This window comes from Myxine glutinosa, chromosome 2, assembly GCF_964187855.1.
Source record: "Myxine glutinosa chromosome 2, kmMyxGlut1.1, whole genome shotgun sequence".
In the NCBI taxonomy this organism is placed as follows: domain Eukaryota; kingdom Metazoa; phylum Chordata; class Myxini; order Myxiniformes; family Myxinidae; genus Myxine; species Myxine glutinosa.
This window is the reverse complement of record NC_136262.1, coordinates 263376283-263395069: the sequence shown is the minus strand read 5'-3', so window position 1 is coordinate 263395069 and position 18787 is coordinate 263376283. Positions and strand designations below refer to the sequence as shown.

The following is an 18787-nucleotide window of genomic DNA, read 5'->3' as shown; positions in this document are numbered from 1 at the left end:
CAACACACCGGAGTTCGTGCCAAGTATCAGGCGCTTCCCAATTTGCGTGTGACACGTGCTCTCGGTGGAACACGACACGTGCTCTCGGTGGAACACGACACGTGCTCTCGGTGGTAAACTCATGGCTTGGGTACCCCTACCACCCGGCGCTTCCATTCGCTGTTGTCACACCCTTTTGCTCATTTTTACCTCCGCCACCAAAGGTGGAGGGGGGTTATGTTTTCACCCCTGTTTGTTTGTTTGTTTGTTTGTTTGTGAATAAGACATCACAAAAAGTTGTGGACGGATTCGGACGAAATTTGGCGGAGATGTAGCGAATGTGATACGGACGAAATGATTCGATTTTGGTGAAGATCCGGATTCGGATTCGGCTACTAAAATGTTTTATGTGAATCTTTGTCATTGGGAGAAAGGGCCAAAACGATGCCGAGCAGGATATCTCAAAAAGTTATGGATGGATTTGGACAAAACCTGTTGGACAGGTTGTGTATGTGACAAGGACAAAATGATTAGATTTTCGTGAAGATCCGGATTCAGATTCGGCTACTAGAATGTTTTATGTGAATCTTTGCCTTTGGGAGAAAGGGCCAAAACGATACACAGCAGAATATCTCAAAAAGTTATTGATGGATTTGGACAAAATGATTCGATTTTGGTGAAGATCTGAATATGGATTCGGCTATTAGAATGTTTTATGTGAATCTTTGTCGTTGGGAGAAAGGGCCAAAACGATGCCGAGCAGAATATCTCAAAAAGTTATGGATGGATTTGGACAAGACTTGTTGGACAGGTTATGTGTGTGACAAGGACAAAATGATTCGATTTTGGTGAAGATCTGAATATGGATTCGGCTATTAGAATGTTTTATGTGAATCTTTGTCGTTGGGAGAAAGGGCCAAAACGATGCCGAGCAGGATATCTCAAAAAGTTATGGATGGATTTGGACAAAACCTGTTGGACAGGTTATGTGTGTGACAAGGACAAAATGATTAGATTTTGGTGAGGATCTGAATATGGATTCGGCTATTAAAATGTTTTATGTGAATCTTTGTCGTTGGGAGAAAGGGCCAAAACGATGCCGAGCAGAATATCTCAAAAAGTTATGGATGGATTTGGACAAAACTTGTTGGACAGGTTGTGTATGTGACAAGGACAAAATGATTAGATTTTCGTGAAGATCCGGATTCAGATTCGGCTACTAGAATGTTTTATGTGAATCTTTGCCTTTGGGAGAAAGGGCCAAAACGATACACAGCAGAATATCTCAAAAAGTTATTGATGGATTTGGACAAAATGATTCGATTTTGGTGAAGATCTGAATATGGATTCGGCTATTAGAATGTTTTATGTGAATCTTTGTCGTTGGGAGAAAGGGCCAAAACGATACATAGCAGGATATCTCAAAAAGTTATGGATGGATTTGGACGAAACTTGTTGGACAGGTTGTGTGTGTGACAAGGACAAAATGATTAGATTTTGGTGAGGATTCGGATTCGGCTACTAGAATGTTTTATGTGAATCTTTGTCATTGGGAGATAGGGCCAAAAACGATGCCTAGCAGGATATCTCAAAAAGTTATGGATGGATTTGGACGAAACTTGTTGGACAGGTTGTGTGTGTGACAAGGACAAAATGATTAGATTTTGGTGAGGATTCGGATTCGGCTACTAGAATGTTTTATGTGAATCTTTGTCATTGGGAGAAAGGGCCAAAACGATACACAGCAGAATATCTCAAAAAGTTATTGATGGATTTGGACAAAATGATTCGATTTTGGTGAAGATCTGAATATGGATTCGGCTATGAGAATGTTTTATGTGAATCTTTGTCATTGGGAGATAGGGCCAAAAACGATGCCTAGCAGAATATCTCAAAAAGTTATGGATGGATTTGGACAAAACTTATTGGACAGGTTATGTGTGTGACAAGGACAAAATGATTAGATTTTGGTGAAGATCCGGATTCGGATTCGGCTACTAGAATGTTTTATGTGAATCTTTGTCATTGGGAGATAGGGCCAAAAACGATGCCTAGCAGGATATCTCAAAAAGTTATGGATGGATTTGGACAAAACTTGTTGGACAGGTTGTGTATGTGACAAGGACAAAATGATTAGATTTTCGTGAAGATCCGGATTCAGATTCGGCTACTAGAATGTTTTATGTGAATCTTCGCCATTGGGAGAAAGGGCCAAAACGATACACAGCAGAATATCTCAAAAAGTTATTGATGGATTTGGACAAAATGATTCGATTTTGGTGAAGATCTGAATATGGATTCGGCTATGAGAATGTTTTATGTGAATCTTTGTCGTTGGGAGAAAGGGCCAAAACGATGCCGAGCAGGATATCTCAAAAAGTTATGAATGGATTTGGACAAAACTTGTTGGACAGGTTATGTGTGTGACAAGGACAAAATGATTCGATTTTGGTGAAGATCTGAATATGGATTCGGCTATTAGAATGTTTTATGTGAATCTTTGTCATTGGGAGAAAGGGCCAAAACGATGCCGAGCAGAATATCTCAAAAAGTTATGGATGGATTTGGACAAGACTTGTTGGACAGGTTATGTGTGTGACAAGGACAAAATGATTCGATTTTGGTGAAGATCTGAATATGGATTCGGCTATTAGAATGTTTTATGTGAATCTTTGTCGTTGGGAGAAAGGGCCAAAATGATGCCGAGCAGGATATCTCAAAAAGTTATGGATGGATTTGGACAAAACTTGTTGGACAGGTTATGTGTGTGACAAGGACAAAATGATTCGATTTTGGTGAAGATCTGAATATGGATTCGGCTATTAGAATGTTTTATGTGAATCTTTGTCGTTGGGAGAAAGGGCCAAAACGATGCCGAGCAGAATATCTCAAAAAGTTATGGATGGATTTGGACAAGACTTGTTGGACAGGTTATGTGTGTGACAAGGACAAAATGATTCGATTTTGGTGAAGATCTGAATATGGATTCGGCTATTAGAATGTTTTATGTGAATCTTTGTCGTTGGGAGAAAGGGCCAAAACGATACATATCAGGATATCTCAAAAAGTTATGGATGGATTTGGACGAAACTTGTTGGACAGGTTGTGTGTGTGACAAGGACAAAATGATTAGATTTTGGTGAAGATCCGGATTCGGATTCGGCTACTAGAATGTTTTATGTGAATCTTTGCCATTGGGAGATAGGGCCAAAAACGATGCCTAGCAGGATATCTCAAAAAGTTATGGATGGATTTGGACAAAACTTATTGGACAGGTTATGTGTGTGACAAGGACAAAATGTTTCGATTTTGGTGAAGATCCGGATTCGGATTCGGCTACTAGAATGTTTTAAGTGAATCTTCGCCGTTTGGAGATAGGGCCAAAAACGATGCCTAGCAGGATATCTCAAAAAGTTATGGATGGATTTGGACGAAACTTGTTGGACAGGTTATGTGTGTGACAAGGACAAAATGATTCGATTTTGGTGAAGATCTGAATATGGATTCGGCTATTAGAATGTTTTATGTGAATCTTTGTCGTTGGGAGAAAGGGCCAAAACGATACATATCAGGATATCTCAAAAAGTTATGGATGGATTTGGACGAAACTTGTTGGACAGGTTGTGTGTGTGATGAGGACAAAATGACTAGATTTTGGTGAAGATCTGGATGTGGATTCGGCTACTAGAATGTTTTATGTGAATCTTTGTCATTGGGAGAAAGGGCCAAAACGATGCCTAGCAGGATATCTCAAAAAGTTATGAACGGATTTGGACAAAACTTGTTGGACATGTTGTGTATGTGACAATGACAAAATGATTAGATTTTGGTGAAGATCCGGATTCGGATTCGGCTACGAGAATGTTTTATGTGAATCTTTGTCATTGGGAGAAAGGGCCAAAACGATACATAGCAGAATATTTCAAAAGGTTATGGATGGATTTGGACGAAACTTGTTGGACAGGTTGTGTGTGTGACAAGGACAAAATGATTAGATTTTGGTGAAGATCCGGATTCGGATTCGGCTACGAGAATGTTTTATGTGAATCTTTGTCATTGGGAGAAAGGGCCAAAACGATACATAGCAGAATATCTCAAAAAGTTATGAACGGATTTGGACAAAACTTGTTGGACATGTTGTGTATGTGACAATGACAAAATGATTAGATTTTGGTGAAGATCCGGATTCGGATTCGGCTACGAGAATGTTTTATGTGAATCTTTGTCATTGGGAGAAAGGGCCAAAACGATACATAGCAGAATATTTCAAAAGGTTATGGATGGATTTGGACGAAACTTGTTGGACAGGTTGTGTGTGTGACAAGGACAAAATGATTCGATTTTGGTGAAGATCTGAATATGGATTCGGCTATTAGAATGTTTTATGTGAATCTTTGTCGTTGGGAGAAAGGGCCAAAACGATACATATCAGGATATCTCAAAAAGTTATGGATGGATTTGGACGAAACTTGTTGGACAGGTTGTGTGTGTGACAAGGACAAAATGATTCGATTTTGGTGAAGATCTGAATATGGATTCGGCTATTAGAATGTTTTATGTGAATCTTTGTCGTTGGGAGATAGGGCCAAAACGATGCCGAGCAGGATATCTCAAAAAGTTATGGATGGATTTGGACAAAACTTGTTGGACAGGTTATGTGTGTGACAAGGACAAAATGATTCGATTTTGGTGAAGATCTGAATATGGATTCGGCTATTAGAATGTTTTATGTGAATCTTTGTCGTTGGGAGAAAGGGCCAAAACGATGCCGAGCAGAATATCTCAAAAAGTTATGGATGGATTTGGACAAGACTTGTTGGACAGGTTATGTGTGTGACAAGGACAAAATGATTCGATTTTGGTGAAGATCTGAATATGGATTCGGCTATTAGAATGTTTTATGTGAATCTTTGTCGTTGGGAGAAAGGGCCAAAACGATAGATATCAGGATATCTCAAAAAGTTATGGATGGATTTGGACGAAACTTGTTGGACAGGTTGTGTGTGTGACAAGGACAAAATGATTAGATTTTGGTGAGGATTCGGATTCGGCTACTAGAATGTTTTATGTGAATCTTTGTCATTGGGAGATAGGGCCAAAAACGATGCCTAGCAGAATATCTCAAAAAGTTATGGATGGATTTGGACAAAACTTATTGGACAGGTTATGTGTGTGACAAGGACAAAATGATTAGATTTTGGTGAAGATCCGGATTCGGATTCGGCTACTAGAATGTTTTATGTGAATCTTTGCCATTGGGAGATAGGGCCAAAAACGATGCCTAGCAGGATATCTCAAAAAGTTATGGATGGATTTGGACAAAACTTATTGGACAGGTTATGTGTGTGACAAGGACAAAATGTTTCGATTTTGGTGAAGATCCGGATTCGGATTCGGCTACTGGAATGTTTTAAGTGAATCTTCGCCGTTTGGAGATAGGGCCAAAAACGATGCCTAGCAGGATATCTCAAAAAGTTATGGATGGATTTGGACGAAACTTGTTGGACAGGTTATGTGTGTGACAAGGACAAAATGATTCGATTTTGGTGAAGATCTGAATATGGATTCGGCTATTAGAATGTTTTATGTGAATCTTTGTCGTTGGGAGAAAGGGCCAAAACGATACATATCAGGATATCTCAAAAAGTTATGGATGGATTTGGATGAAACTTGTTGGACAGGTTGTGTGTGTGACAAGGACAAAATGATTAGATTTTGGTGAGGATTCGGATTCGGCTTCTAGAATGTTTTATGTGAATCTTTGTCATTTGGAGATAGGGCCAAAAACGATGCCTAGCAGAATATCTCAAAAAGTTATGGATGGATTTGGACAAAACTTATTGGACAGGTTATGTGTGTGACAAGGACAAAATGATTAGATTTTGGTGAAGATCCGGATTCGGATTCGGCTACTAGAATGTTTTATGTGAATCTTTGCCATTGGGAGATAGGGCCAAAAACGATGCCTAGCAGGATATCTCAAAAAGTTATGGATGGATTTGGACAAAACTTATTGGACAGGTTATGTGTGTGACAAGGACAAAATGTTTCGATTTTGGTGAAGATCCGGATTCGGATTCGGCGACTAGAATGTTTTAAGTGAATCTTCGCCGTTTGGAGATAGGGCCAAAAACGATGCCTAGCAGGATATCTCAAAAAGTTATGGATGGATTTGGACGAAACTTGTTGGACAGGTTATGTGTGTGATGAGGACAAAATGATTAGATTTTGGTGAAGATCTGAATATGGATTCGGCTACTAGAATGTTTTATGTGAATCTTTGTCATTGGGAGAAAGGGCCAAAACGATACATAGCAGGATATCTCAAAAAGTTATGGATGGATTTGGACAAAACTTGTTGGACAGGTTGTGTGTGTGATGAGGACAAAATGACTAGATTTTGGTGAAGATCTGGATGTGGATTCGGCTACTAGAATGTTTTATGTGAATCTTTGTCATTGGGAGAAAGGGCCAAAACGATGCCGAGCAGGATATCTCAAAAAGTTATGAACGGATTTGGACAAAACTTGTTGGACAGGTTGTGTGTGTGATGAGGACAAAATGATTAGATTTTGGTGAAGATCTGAATATGGATTCGGCTACTAGAATGTTTTATGTGAATCTTTGTCATTGGGAGAAAGGGCCAAAACGATACATAGCAGGATATCTCAAAAAGTTATGGATGGATTTGGACAAAACTTGTTGGACAGGTTGTGTGTGTGACGAGGACAAAATGATTCGATTTTGGTGAAGATGTGGATCCTGATCCAGCTAATCGAATTTTTAAAGGTGATTCTTCACCATTGAGTGATATGACCAACCAGGTGGAGGTACGCTCGCTACTGAGTGCCGTTCTAGTTATTTCTTGCATGACCCTTGACCTCCATTTTAGTAAAGGTTGTGAAATGTTGAAAAGGAAAAATGTTTTTAATGGATTCAAGTCTGATTCGCACGATACGTTCTACTCGATTATAGGGTAGTTGTACATACTCCGTCCGACCGTACCTTCCGGATACGAAGATCATCCACATTTATGATTGCCTTGCATTGTGAGGATGCTCTCCAATGGAAGCTTTGTGGAAGGTGAGAGTCCATTTTGCTTATCTAGACCTTGACATCCAAATGTGGACCTTGTACACAAGGGATGTGTGTTCTGGAGGATGATCCAACTAAGAGTTATAACAAGTTGTACAACAGAGATGTAATCCTCGAACCTCCTATTCGGAGCGAGCTCCGCGTGAACCTTTGAATGAACCGAACTAGTCTTGGTTCAGACATTTTGAGAGATCTTTCAAACGGAATGAGTTATATTCGGTTGTGGAGGAATACAAGTCTCCTGACATCTGGGTGTTGAGACGCAGATGTACCTGGGTAGTTTTTAATTGCTTGTACTTTCCCGCCTCACCTCTCCCTTGCCATTTTAAATGGCGTTTCGGTTTCACTGGCTCTTTATGACCCTTGTCCATCGATTGGTCTTTCTGTTTGTTGTTTTACAGCGATTGGAAGGACGCTGATCCCACGATACTTCCGCACGATCTTTGAGGGTGGAGTGACGGACCTGTCGTACATGCTGCGACATTCCAAGGAGGCGTTTAACAGTCACAGCAATGCCGTGACGCTCGACTGCGAGCATTGCACCATGGTGACTCATCATGGCAAACCTGCCTTCACCACGGTAAGTCACTCTCCTTATTCTAAACACCTGCGCTCCTACCGGCGCTACGGTGTTGTCATTCAGTTCGGTAGAGAGCGGAGGAGGCAAAAATGTTTTGCATACTTTTGTATGCCGAGAACCTACTCCGCCGGGTAGGTGGTGTGCAACTTCTGGAACTGCAGTCCCGGGTCTGGCATGTAGCGGGTTGTATCCATCGGGGTCGAGGCGCGAGAGGGGGCAGGCCGGAGGGGAATGCAGGTGTGCGGAGGAGGCTCGGGAGGATGTGTGTGGGAGAGTTGCCAGATGAGGATGTCGAGGTTGCATGCAGTCCTCTTTGCTCACACAACCACGGCTTGTTCCTCACTGCCTGTCCCAAGTCCCCACCGCAGTCATTTGAAGTCAAAATACCATAATAATTCCGAGCAGCATTAACTCCCCCCCCTCCCCAATCCCACTCTCCCCGCAACCCACCCTCTTTCCTAGTTTTCTATTTTTTCTTCCAGAAAAAATTGCTTGTTTTGGTATCAATGTTGTCCATCCTGTATGTCCCTCATTCTTCACCACATCCTTTATTTGTCCAAGCCTCCCTCTATTTTGTCCCTCAACCCTGTCGTTGGTGTGCCCACCATCGCCATCTCTGTCTGCTGTTCATTTTATTCTGTTACTCCCTGGTCCGGTTTATGTCCTGGTTCCTCCATGAGCCTCGACTTTGGATACAAAAAGGCAAATTCACCGAGCGTGGCTAATCTTTGTGGTAGATTGGAACATGGATTTCTAACCTTCCGAAAGGCTTGCGCCAGGTTTCGATTTGTTAGCACGAGTTGTACAAGAAAATATCAAATTGCAGCTGCTTTAGGTTGTGACCTGAGTGTGTTTTGTGAGTGGTGTAATTATAGAGGAGTGCACACGTCATGTTAAGGGTCCCCTCATTACACAACCTCTAATTCATTTGTTTAATTTAAAGCTTGATTTTAAATGTAAGTTATTTATTTATTTATTATTTTGAGTGGTTGTTTGTGATATTTAATCGAAATGTTACATTTCCATTCCGTGTTGGGTGACTCCATTTGTCTCTCATTGAGGTGTATAAACCTTCTTGATGAGACACGCTCGTGCCATCCACACTGCAATCCTGCTATGACTATTGGCACGGATATTTGGAACATTTTGGTCACATGGTTTGTCGAACCTTGATATTAAAATCAACCCAATGGTGTTGGCCTAATGGTTAGGGTGGTGGGCTTGGGATCCTAAGGTCCTGAGTTCGAATCCCGTTCAGCTGTTGAATTAATACCAGGTGGGGTTGACTCGGCCTCTTTTCTGTCCGAGGTTGGCGAAATGAGTACCAGGGTACTGGGTCCTCTCTCAAGGAGGTTGGTGGCAGGATTTGCACTCCGGCCGCCGTAAAAAAACACCTTATTCCATAGCACACACAGCGGTGTGTGTCGGGATGGTGCTGAGGAGTCGTCCAAGGACGCAGCGAGGTGCTGATCCAGCGTACGCTTCCATATATATATATGTATATATATATATATATTAGTGGTGCAAAGTCCCCATAATGCCATTCACACACATGTTCAGCACTTTACCAGCGAGCCCTCATTTTGTGGTCTCTTCTCCCCCTCCATCCCAAATAATAGTGTTTAATATTGATACCTTTTGATGTAGTGCAATGTAAATCTTCTCTACTCTTTTCCTTCATGCACAAGATGGTGTTTTATCTTATTTTTAAACCTTTTTCAATCCATGTCAGGTGTGCACAGACGGACGGCTCATCCTGGAGTTCTCCGTGGATGAGATGCGGATACGTACATGGCATTTCTCAATCCGACAGCACCGAGAGCTGCTTCCCAGGAGTCTTGTGGCCATCCACGTAGGTGCCGTCGCTTATCCGAGGCCATTCTTTATCCCAGACCTCGCTCGTTCCCTTTACCTGCGACGCATGACCGGACATGCCGGAGCAGCACGCTTTCGCCTTCCTCTCCTGCTCTCGAGAGAAACCCCACTCTCTGCCAATACTATTTCATTGTATTTTTAAAACGTTCCTTTAACGATCATGCCGTTTTGCACTTGCCGAGTTCATTTTTTTCACCAACTTTATCTTTTGGTGACCGTTTTTTATCGCGATTGAATGGCCCCGTGCCATATGTTGTATTATTAAGTAAAGTGGACGCTGCATTTGTGTGATGGCCGTTTCCAGTGTGGGATGTATTTATTTTGCACAACCAAAAGGTGCCCAATAGTACGTCGTGTAACCGCACCGTTATCAGTTGGGACGTCGAAGCAGGCATCGGAAACTCCGTTTGTCCATTGCTAGACGACTTCTCTGACAGTCGTCGGCACTGTGAGACCCACTCTCCATTTTGTAGATATGTTTCTTGGGGCACGCACCCACAACTTCCCCATCTGCTAGCGATTTGGGCAAGAGGTGGGGACAGCTGTCCATTAAGCCGAGAGCCGGGCGCGCTGCCAGCGCGCGTCCCCGGTGGTTCGTGGAACGGCCGTCCTCCAGCCTCCGGGTGTGGCTCTACCTCCCTTCCTGGCAAAGCTTCAAACCCCTGGCCCCGGATCCACGGCCTTACTCGTGCAAGCCTTTCAGCATGCCCCAAAAAATCCATAATAAGGATTGTGAAACCTTATATTGTTGCTTTTTTTTGGGCGCCTGCAAACATTGACTGTTGTAAGTGATTGATGTTTGATCTCTCTCGCACGTCCCTGTAATTCGGTCGCCATGCCCGCAAGTATTCTGGTTCACGATCTGAAACTTTTTAAAGCCATGGAGTCTTGTTGCTTACAAAATGATATTTCATCGACTTGTGGCCGGGGTGTAACCCCGCACACGATCGTGTTGGCCTCAGTTTGCTGTGCGTTCCACGCTTAAGACATTTCGTCCTTGTTTACTTTACAAAATTGCCGGGTTTGGAGGGTGAACCCTGCCAACAGGCCACGTGTCACCGTGCCAAAGCACACAAGTTGTGCTGCGTGACCGTCCCAGAGATATAAACTGCTTGTGGAATGTTTCTGGCATGTTCACCCTCACCCTTTTCCCAAGTCTATCATTTGCTGTGTTCCTCCTGATCTGCACCACCCCATCCCCTGCTCTCCCTGCTAGCCTGAACCAAGTTGCGATTGTTGAGTGCACGTCGGATTCACCTTCTCGGATGAATGTTTTGAGGGTTTTTTTTGCCAGTATTAACGAATCAAGTTCCGTTCCCTTGTTTCTCAGCTAGTGGGAATGTCGTGTTCCTTGTTTTGCAGACTCAAGACCCACAGTCCCTGGAACAGCTTTCGAAAAACGTCACCAGGTCGGGACAGACCAACGTCACTTTGAACTACCTCCGTGTAAGTATCGACTCGAAAACCGTTCCTACCGTGAGTTCTGTGCGGCATCTGGGTTTGTGACTCATCCATTGGGTCTCCATAATAATGCGTTGTAAGGCCTCCTGGTGTGCACTGATCTGTACATGCGCACTGTATATATGCGCACTGATCATGCGCATATACAGTGCCTTCAGAAAGTATTCACACCCCTTCACGTTTTTCACATTTTGTTGTGTTACAGCCTGAATTTAAAATGGTTTAAGTTCAGATTTTGTTTGTCTCTGATCAACACAAAATACCCCATAAAGTCAGTGGACAACCTATTGGAACTTTTTACAAAACAATAAAAAATATAAAATTGAAATGTCTTGAGTCGATAAGTATTCAACATCTTTGCTACGACACTCCAAATTGAGCTCAGGTGCATCCAATTTCCTTTGATCATCCTTGAGATGTCTCCACAACTTGGTTGGAGTCCTCCTGTAGCCATTTAAATTGATTGGACATAATTTAGAAAGAAATATACCTTTCTATACAAGGTCCCACAGTTGACAGTGCATGTCAGAGCAGAAACTCTTCCAGGAAGTCCAAGGAATTGTTTGTAGAACTCGAGATACATCTGGTGAACAGTTTAAAACAATTTCTAGAGTGTTGAAAGTTTCGAAGAGCATAGTGAGCTCCATCAGGAAATTGAAAGAATATGGAACTACCAGACTCTTCCTGGAGCTGGCCGCCCGGCCAAACTGAGCAATCGGGGGAGAAGGGCCTTGGTAATAGAGGTGACCAAGAACCCAATGGTCACTCTGGCTGAGCTCCAGAGATCCTGTGTGGAGATGGGAGAAACTTCCAGAAGGACAACCATCACTGCAACACTCCACCGATCTGGGCTTTATGGCAGAGTGGCCAGACGGAAGCCTCTCCTCAGTGAAAGACACATGAAAGCCCGCTTGGAGTTTGCAAAAAATCACCTAAAGGACTCTCGGACTGTGAGAAACAAGATTCTGTGGTCTGATGAAACCAAGATTGAACTGTTTGATTAAAAATTTGAAGAAAGCGATTCATTGATTAATAAAAAACAAAAACAAGTACAGATACATTCAAAGTATACCGCCCCCATGCCAAATAAATATATATCCTCCAGTGCGGAATTTCCTGGGCGCCTCAGGCGCCCGGCGATACCGCCGTGCAGCTCATAGAGACTGTATTGGGAGGGAGAGGTGTACAATAATTGATTAATTAATTGCATAATTAAAATCAATAAATAGTAATAATAAAATATTTTCTTAATCAATTGGCTAATACTAATAGCATACCTAAACCACCAGTGCTTCATCCGAAGCTGTAACTTTTTGAAAATTGTCATTAATCCAAAAAATTAAATAATTAATTGATGAATCAATAAATAATTAATCGATTAACTGATTAATCAATAAATCAAAAATATCCTTTATAGCCACATCACTTGGTCACTGTCGTGTCGAAATCTAGGCTTCCTAGCTCAAAAGGTGAGATATTGGTGATATTGGTGAGATAAAGGTGAGATACCTGAGATATTGCCCAGATGAGAAAGAAAATACATAAATGATTAACAATGAAAATAAATAAATACTAATAATGAAATAATTAATCAATTGGCTAATAGAATACCTGAACCACCAATGTTTCATCAGAATCTGTAACTTAAAAAAATTGTCATTAAGCGAATAATTAAATAATTAATCGATTAATTGATTAATCAATAAATCAAAAATAGCCTTTACAGCCAAATACACTTGGTCATTGTCATGTCCGAATATCAGCTTCCTAGCTCAAAAGGTGCTTGAAATAATGCCCAGAAGAGAAAGGAAATAAATAAGTACTTCATTAATCGATAATAATTAAGTAACTAATCAATTAATAGATAAAACAAAAAGGCCTTTTTTGCGAAAGCACTTGCTCACTATTGTGCCGAAATTTCAGCTTTCTGGCTCAAAGGATGGCTGAGATATCGCCCAGACAAACAAGAAAACAACAAAACAAATAAAGAAACAGGAGTGAAAATTGAGCACTCCCTTTCAGCGCGCGTCATCGCCAGGCCCCCTTCACTGACCGGCGATGACGTCATTAAGCTCCTGGAGATGAAATAGGAAAGGAGCGGTGTACAAAAAGTCAAGGGGTGTGAATACTTTCTGAATGCACTGTATGTGTGCATACAGCTCTCTCATAGTCACGTGAAAAAGTAAGTACACCCCATGTAAAGTTTTGACTTTTTCAACATATTTCAACATACAGCTATTTGATCTTCATTTCAACAATATTGACAGATAAAGGTGATATAATATAACAAATATCATGAAACATTTACATTTTGTAGTCCATTGTATAATTTAAATAAACATAAATGCAAATTTCGCATGTGGAAAAAGTAAGTACACCCTTGGCTCGAGTAGGTGGTATTGCCCACTTTGGCAGAAACAACCTCAAGTAGGCGTTTCTTATAACTGTCTACCAGTCTCTGACATCGACTGGGAGAAGTTTTTGCCCACTCCTCCATGCAGAATTCTTTCAGCTGTGTGATGTTTGAGGGTTTTTTGCATGCACAGCTCGTTTCAAATCCCCCCCACAACATCTCAATGGGATATAGATCCGGGCTTTGACTTGGCCATTCCAGAATCCTCCCTTTCTTTCTTTTCAGCCATTCCCCATGGTGACCCCCCCCCCCCCTTCCGGACCAAATTCAGATCCTGGGGGGACAGGGCCTTCTCCATCGCTGCTCCCACCCTCTGGAACTCACTACCTCACACCATCAGAGACTCCTCCTCACTCACCACATTCAAAACATCACTCAAGACCCACCTGTTCAACACTGCATTCAACATTTAACCCACAGCATTTAACCCCTGACTATCTCTTCTCCTTCTCCTTCCTTTTGCTTTGATTATTTACCTTTTTTTTTTTTTTTTTTTTTTTTTTTGTGTACTGAATCGAGGCTCGTGAAAGAGCTAACATTTATTTCACAAACAAATCAACCAGACAGACAAAATATACAAAAAGAGGGAGCGGAAGACAAGATGGTGAGAGAAGGGGAAGCACACAACCACAACATTTGAGAGCAGGGAGAAGTGTGGGAGGGAGAGGGCTTGGGGGCAGGAGGTGTGGGAAGGGGAGGGGAGGGGGGGGGGGGGGGGGGAGAGGTATAAAACACAAGGGGACCGAAATTAGTGGGGGTAGAAAAGATCAAGGTTTTGGATGGGGGAGGATAAGAGATGGTGGTGAACAGCTGTTTTAAAGACCTGGAGGGTGGAGTGGGATTGAAGAGAGTGAGGGAGTTTGTTCCAGAGGCGGGAGAAAAGAGGAATGAAGGAGTGAAGGTGAGCAGAAAGTCTTGATTTTGGCAGTTTAACCATAAGAGGGTTGCAGGCAGATCTTGTGCGACCTGTAGGAATATTTGGGGGACAGAGCCCAGAGAGGGCTGGGGGGGCAAGGCCAGAGAGGAGTCGGTAGAAGACGGAAAGACCACCAACCTGCCTGCGGTGAGTGAGTGAAAGGCCCTTGGAGTTAGCTTCATCGCGGGAGATTCCAATGATTCTGAACGCTTTGGTTTCAACAGCGTGAAGACGGGCTAGGTGTGAGGCAGGAGCACCAGACCAGAGGGGAGAGCAGTATTCCATAGAGCTGCGGATGAAAGCCTTGTATGTGGTGAGGAGCTCAGGTGTGCCAAGGAAGGACTTCGCACGACGTAGGATGCCCAGTCGGCGACTGGCTTTGGAGGCCAGATTTGAAATGTGGTTTTCCCAGGAAAGATCATGGCAAATAGTGAGACCCAAAAGCTTGAGTGACAGAACTTCTTGGAGAGGATTATTCAGAAAGTGGATGGGAGGGTTTTCCAGTCGGTCTTTTCGGAGAGACATCGTAAGAGTGTGAGATTTATCAGGATTGAAAGACATGTTCCATTTGTTTGCCCAGTCTGTGATTTTGTCCAGGTCTGCAGAGAGTGAGGAGGCTGCAGACTGCCGATCTGAGGGATGAGGAATGGAGCGACAGAGAGTAGAGTCGTCAGCAAAATGATTACCTATTGATTTTTGTCTTTTTGCACTTGTTTTTTGTACTCTGTCAAAGCGTCTTTGGGCTTCTTGAAAAGCGTGATATAAAATAAATGTTTTATTATTATTATTATTATTCCTTGGTGGATTTACTGGTATGTTTAGAGTTGTTGTCATGTTGCAAGGTCCACCTTCGGTTGAGCTTCAACTTTCCGACAGATGGCCTCACATTATCCTCAAGCACCCTCTGGTACAATGAAGAATTCATAGTGGATTATATGATGGTGAGCGGCCCAGGCCCTGATGCAGCAAAGCTGCCCAAACCATAATATTTCCACCACCATGCTTTACAGTTGGTATCAGGTCCTTGTGGTCAAATGCTGTCTTTGGTTTTCGCCAAACACGTCTTCTGGTACTGTGGCCAAATAGCTCTACCTTTGACTCATCCGTCCAGAGCACATTGTTCCAGAAGTGCTGGTCTTTGCCTCGGTGTTCATTGGCAAACTTTAGTCTTGCCCTGATGTTCTTTCTGGACAGCAAAGGTTTCCTCCTGGCACACCTCCCATGTAGATGAAATTTGTGCAGCCTCTTTCTAATGGTAGACTCGTGCACTTTGACATCAACAGTGGCAAGAGCTACCTGTAGGTCCCGTGATGACATTCTGGGGTTCTTAGAGACTTCTTTCAGCATATTGCGGTCTGCTTTCGGGCTGCACTTGCTGGGGCGGCCTGGCCTGAACAAGTTGGCAGTTGTTTGGAATCTTCTCCACTTGTAGATGATCTTCCGGACAGTCGAATGATTGATTTCAAATTGTTTGGATATCTTTTTAAATCCCTTCCCAGACTCGTAGGCATCTATAACCTTCTTTCTGAAGGCCTCAGAGAGCTCTTTTGATCTCGGCATGGTGACGCCGCACACTTCAACAACAAAGAGCAAACCAAACTAAATGTCTCAGGTTTAAATAAGACAGGTTCTTCCAAGATCCTCTCTAACGATGTTCTAATCATTTGCACCTGAGCTGGTGCACCTGATTCTAATTTTAGGTATTTGAAGTTGTGATAAATGTAGGGGTGTACTTACTTTTTCCACATGCGAAATTTGCATTTATGTTTATTTAAATTATACAATGGACTACAAAATGTAAATGTTTCATGATATTTGTTATATTATATCACCTTTATCATTCAATATTGTTGAAATGAAGATCAAATAGCTGTATGTTGAAATATGTTGAAAAAGTCAAAACTTTACATTGGGTGTACTTACTTTTTCACGTGACTGTATTCATCCATTGACGTCTTTGTTTATTATTTCAAGTAAAAATCGATATTCTATTTGATGTCGCAGTGTTGGCTGTTGGCATTATTTAATGGTATTTCGTAGTAGCGTGCTCACCTCTACATGTGTAATGGTACGTTTGAATCCGGTCATGATAACACCCGACTGCAATCACATCCTGGTACTCATCCAGCAGCACCCAGCACCGTATAGTACATGAAAATATGACGCAAGTCTCTTCACTGCCAAAGTCGTGTGCCCTTCCCTGAAGGAGGAACCCAACCTCATGCACTCGTAAGGTCAATGTCTTCTTGGCTTTGACCTAAGTACCGACTTGCGAAGGATATTTTGCATTTATTGATTGCAGATGGAACCGGCTGGCTGAAGATCTCACTAGGACGGTGTGCTCTATGATGCATCGCTGTCTGCTGGCATTGGTTTAGAACCTAGAACGGAAGTCTGTTTGTTTTGATCCTCTTGGGTATTGAACCTAGGACCAGAGTTAAAAAACGAGCATGTCTTATTCTCTACTATCTTACTGCCCTAGTAAGAACATGGAAATTGTCTTTTACCTCATCGATGTTAAACGAGAGTTATTTACCACTGGAGCGAAGCTTCGAATCTGGTGCAATGGAGATTTGATCATTGTGTCCGAGTGACCTCTTCTATGATGTAGTTTGTGACAAACTGGTCAAGTTTCCAGAAGAAAATATAAAAATGGTTTGACAAGGGAAGTAAAGCACAGGTCATTTAGTCCATCATGCCTGTGCCACACTGCAGCAGTCCCATGTACTGCAGGTAATGCTAATTGCACAGGTAAGCCCAAGCTAGAAATCTGGTCTACTCTGAAATATACCATGGGAATTCTTTAATGCAGAAGGACATCCAGCAAATTAGAAGATCACCTCAACCAGGTCCGTTACCTTCCATAAACCATAATACAGCTGCCTCACCCACCCCCCACCCCACCACCATGTAAAGCATCAGGAAATTCCTACCCCAGTGGGGATCAGACTCTTGCATATTAGACCGCTTGATGGATGGTGTTCTACCTGCTGTGCTTTACTGCTGCCTTGTGCCGGTGTAGAGCGGCCAGGGTCACATTATTATGGCTGCATCGGTGCAGCAGGTTCATCGGTGATGGTACGTCTATTGGTTTGTTGCCCTTTCCCCACCACAAAGACCAAATAAAGTGTGAGATTCTTGGTTTGTCCAATTTGTCCCTGCGATTCGTCCGTGGCTCATTGCGATGGCAGAAAGCGAACTATTGGCCCCACAAGCCTCCGCTGCTTTAATCTGCACTCGGCCCCCGTTATATTTACCTGGGTTTGGAAATTCTCCATGCAGACAGTTTTCTGCTTATCGGCACTCTTGCACACTCAGAGTTTAATTGTGTCCTGCAAATCCACTCTGGAGCTTGAGATGAAGGTGCTTTTGCATGTTTTATGCACCGTTGTTGTTTTTTTTTGTTAACCCACCTCTCTGACTCCCTCCCACTCTCCCCATGATTTTATTTATTTCCAAGTTTCCAGTTAACTTTCCTCATGTAAGCCACAGTATGTAAATTAGTGTTATTGATCACGAAACTGTTTCCTTCTCCACCCTTGATGTGCATTTCAAAAATTCTTCCTTGTCTTGCATCGTCACTCCATGTTCTCGAGTTTGTCTATTACTTGTTACCCCCACAAAGTGAAAGCTTGGTTATGCAGTTGGTTCACTCTGTCTGTCTGTCTGCCTACAAACGTCAGTTCATGATCGAGGAACCTCGTCATTTCATTTGAATCAATATTTTTGAACATTAATCTGAAAACAAACCTGTTGTTAGCTCACCTGGAACATCGTTCCGTGGAACTTTTGTGATGACGTGTCGTCCGTCTGTCAGTCCATAAACACTTGCAACTTCTTCTCCGAAACTGCTAATGCGATTGTGACCAAACTTGGCACAAATTATATGTGGTATGTTGCGACTAAAGTTTGTTCACGGCATGAAAAAAAATCTGGGTCTAAGAGGTTTACTGGGTGTCAAAGTGGATCCGGGATTGATCCCCCAAATTATGAATTTGCTTTTTCTTATGAAACTGCACACACTATTTCAATGAAACCTGACCGCAACCTTCATCACCCATGATGTACCAAAGTTTGCTCACGGCATTAATAAAATCGGGCCCTGAAGAGGTCTGTGGGGGGAGAGGGAAGGCTATGGGGGATGGGTGCCCAACCCCCCCCCCCCCACCCCCCACCCTCCTCAAATAGGTATTTGCCTTCTTCTCAGAAACTATACATACAATTCTGATGAAACTTGAAAACAACGTTCCGTTCCTCACCTGTGATGTACAAACGTTTGGTTATGGCATAAAAAAAAAATCTGGGTCTAAGGCGGTTAATGGGGAGGGGAGGGGTGCTTTCTGCTTGCCTTTAGAACCCTTTAGAATTACCCTTTAGAACACTTTGAAACTACTTTTTAGAATTACCCTTTATAACCCCTTAAAATTACCTTTTAAAACTCTTAAGAATTGTCCTTACAGAACCCTTT

At 42.5% G+C, this 18787-nt stretch overlaps 1 protein-coding gene across 15 annotated transcripts in view; it reads left to right on the top strand.

Moving 5' to 3' along the window:
• Window positions 1-18787, top strand: part of LOC137420580 (LIM domain-binding protein 2) — a 599034-nt gene that overhangs the window by 521609 nt on the left and 58638 nt on the right. For all 15 annotated transcript variants that reach the window (XM_068105754.2, XM_068105750.2, XM_068105749.2 and 12 more), the window contains 3 exons: window positions 7476-7654; window positions 9387-9506; window positions 10892-10975. In XM_068105754.2, coding sequence (XP_067961855.1) covers window positions 7476-7654; window positions 9387-9506; window positions 10892-10975 — 383 coding nt within the window. The remainder of the gene's footprint in view (window positions 1-7475; window positions 7655-9386; window positions 9507-10891; window positions 10976-18787) is intronic.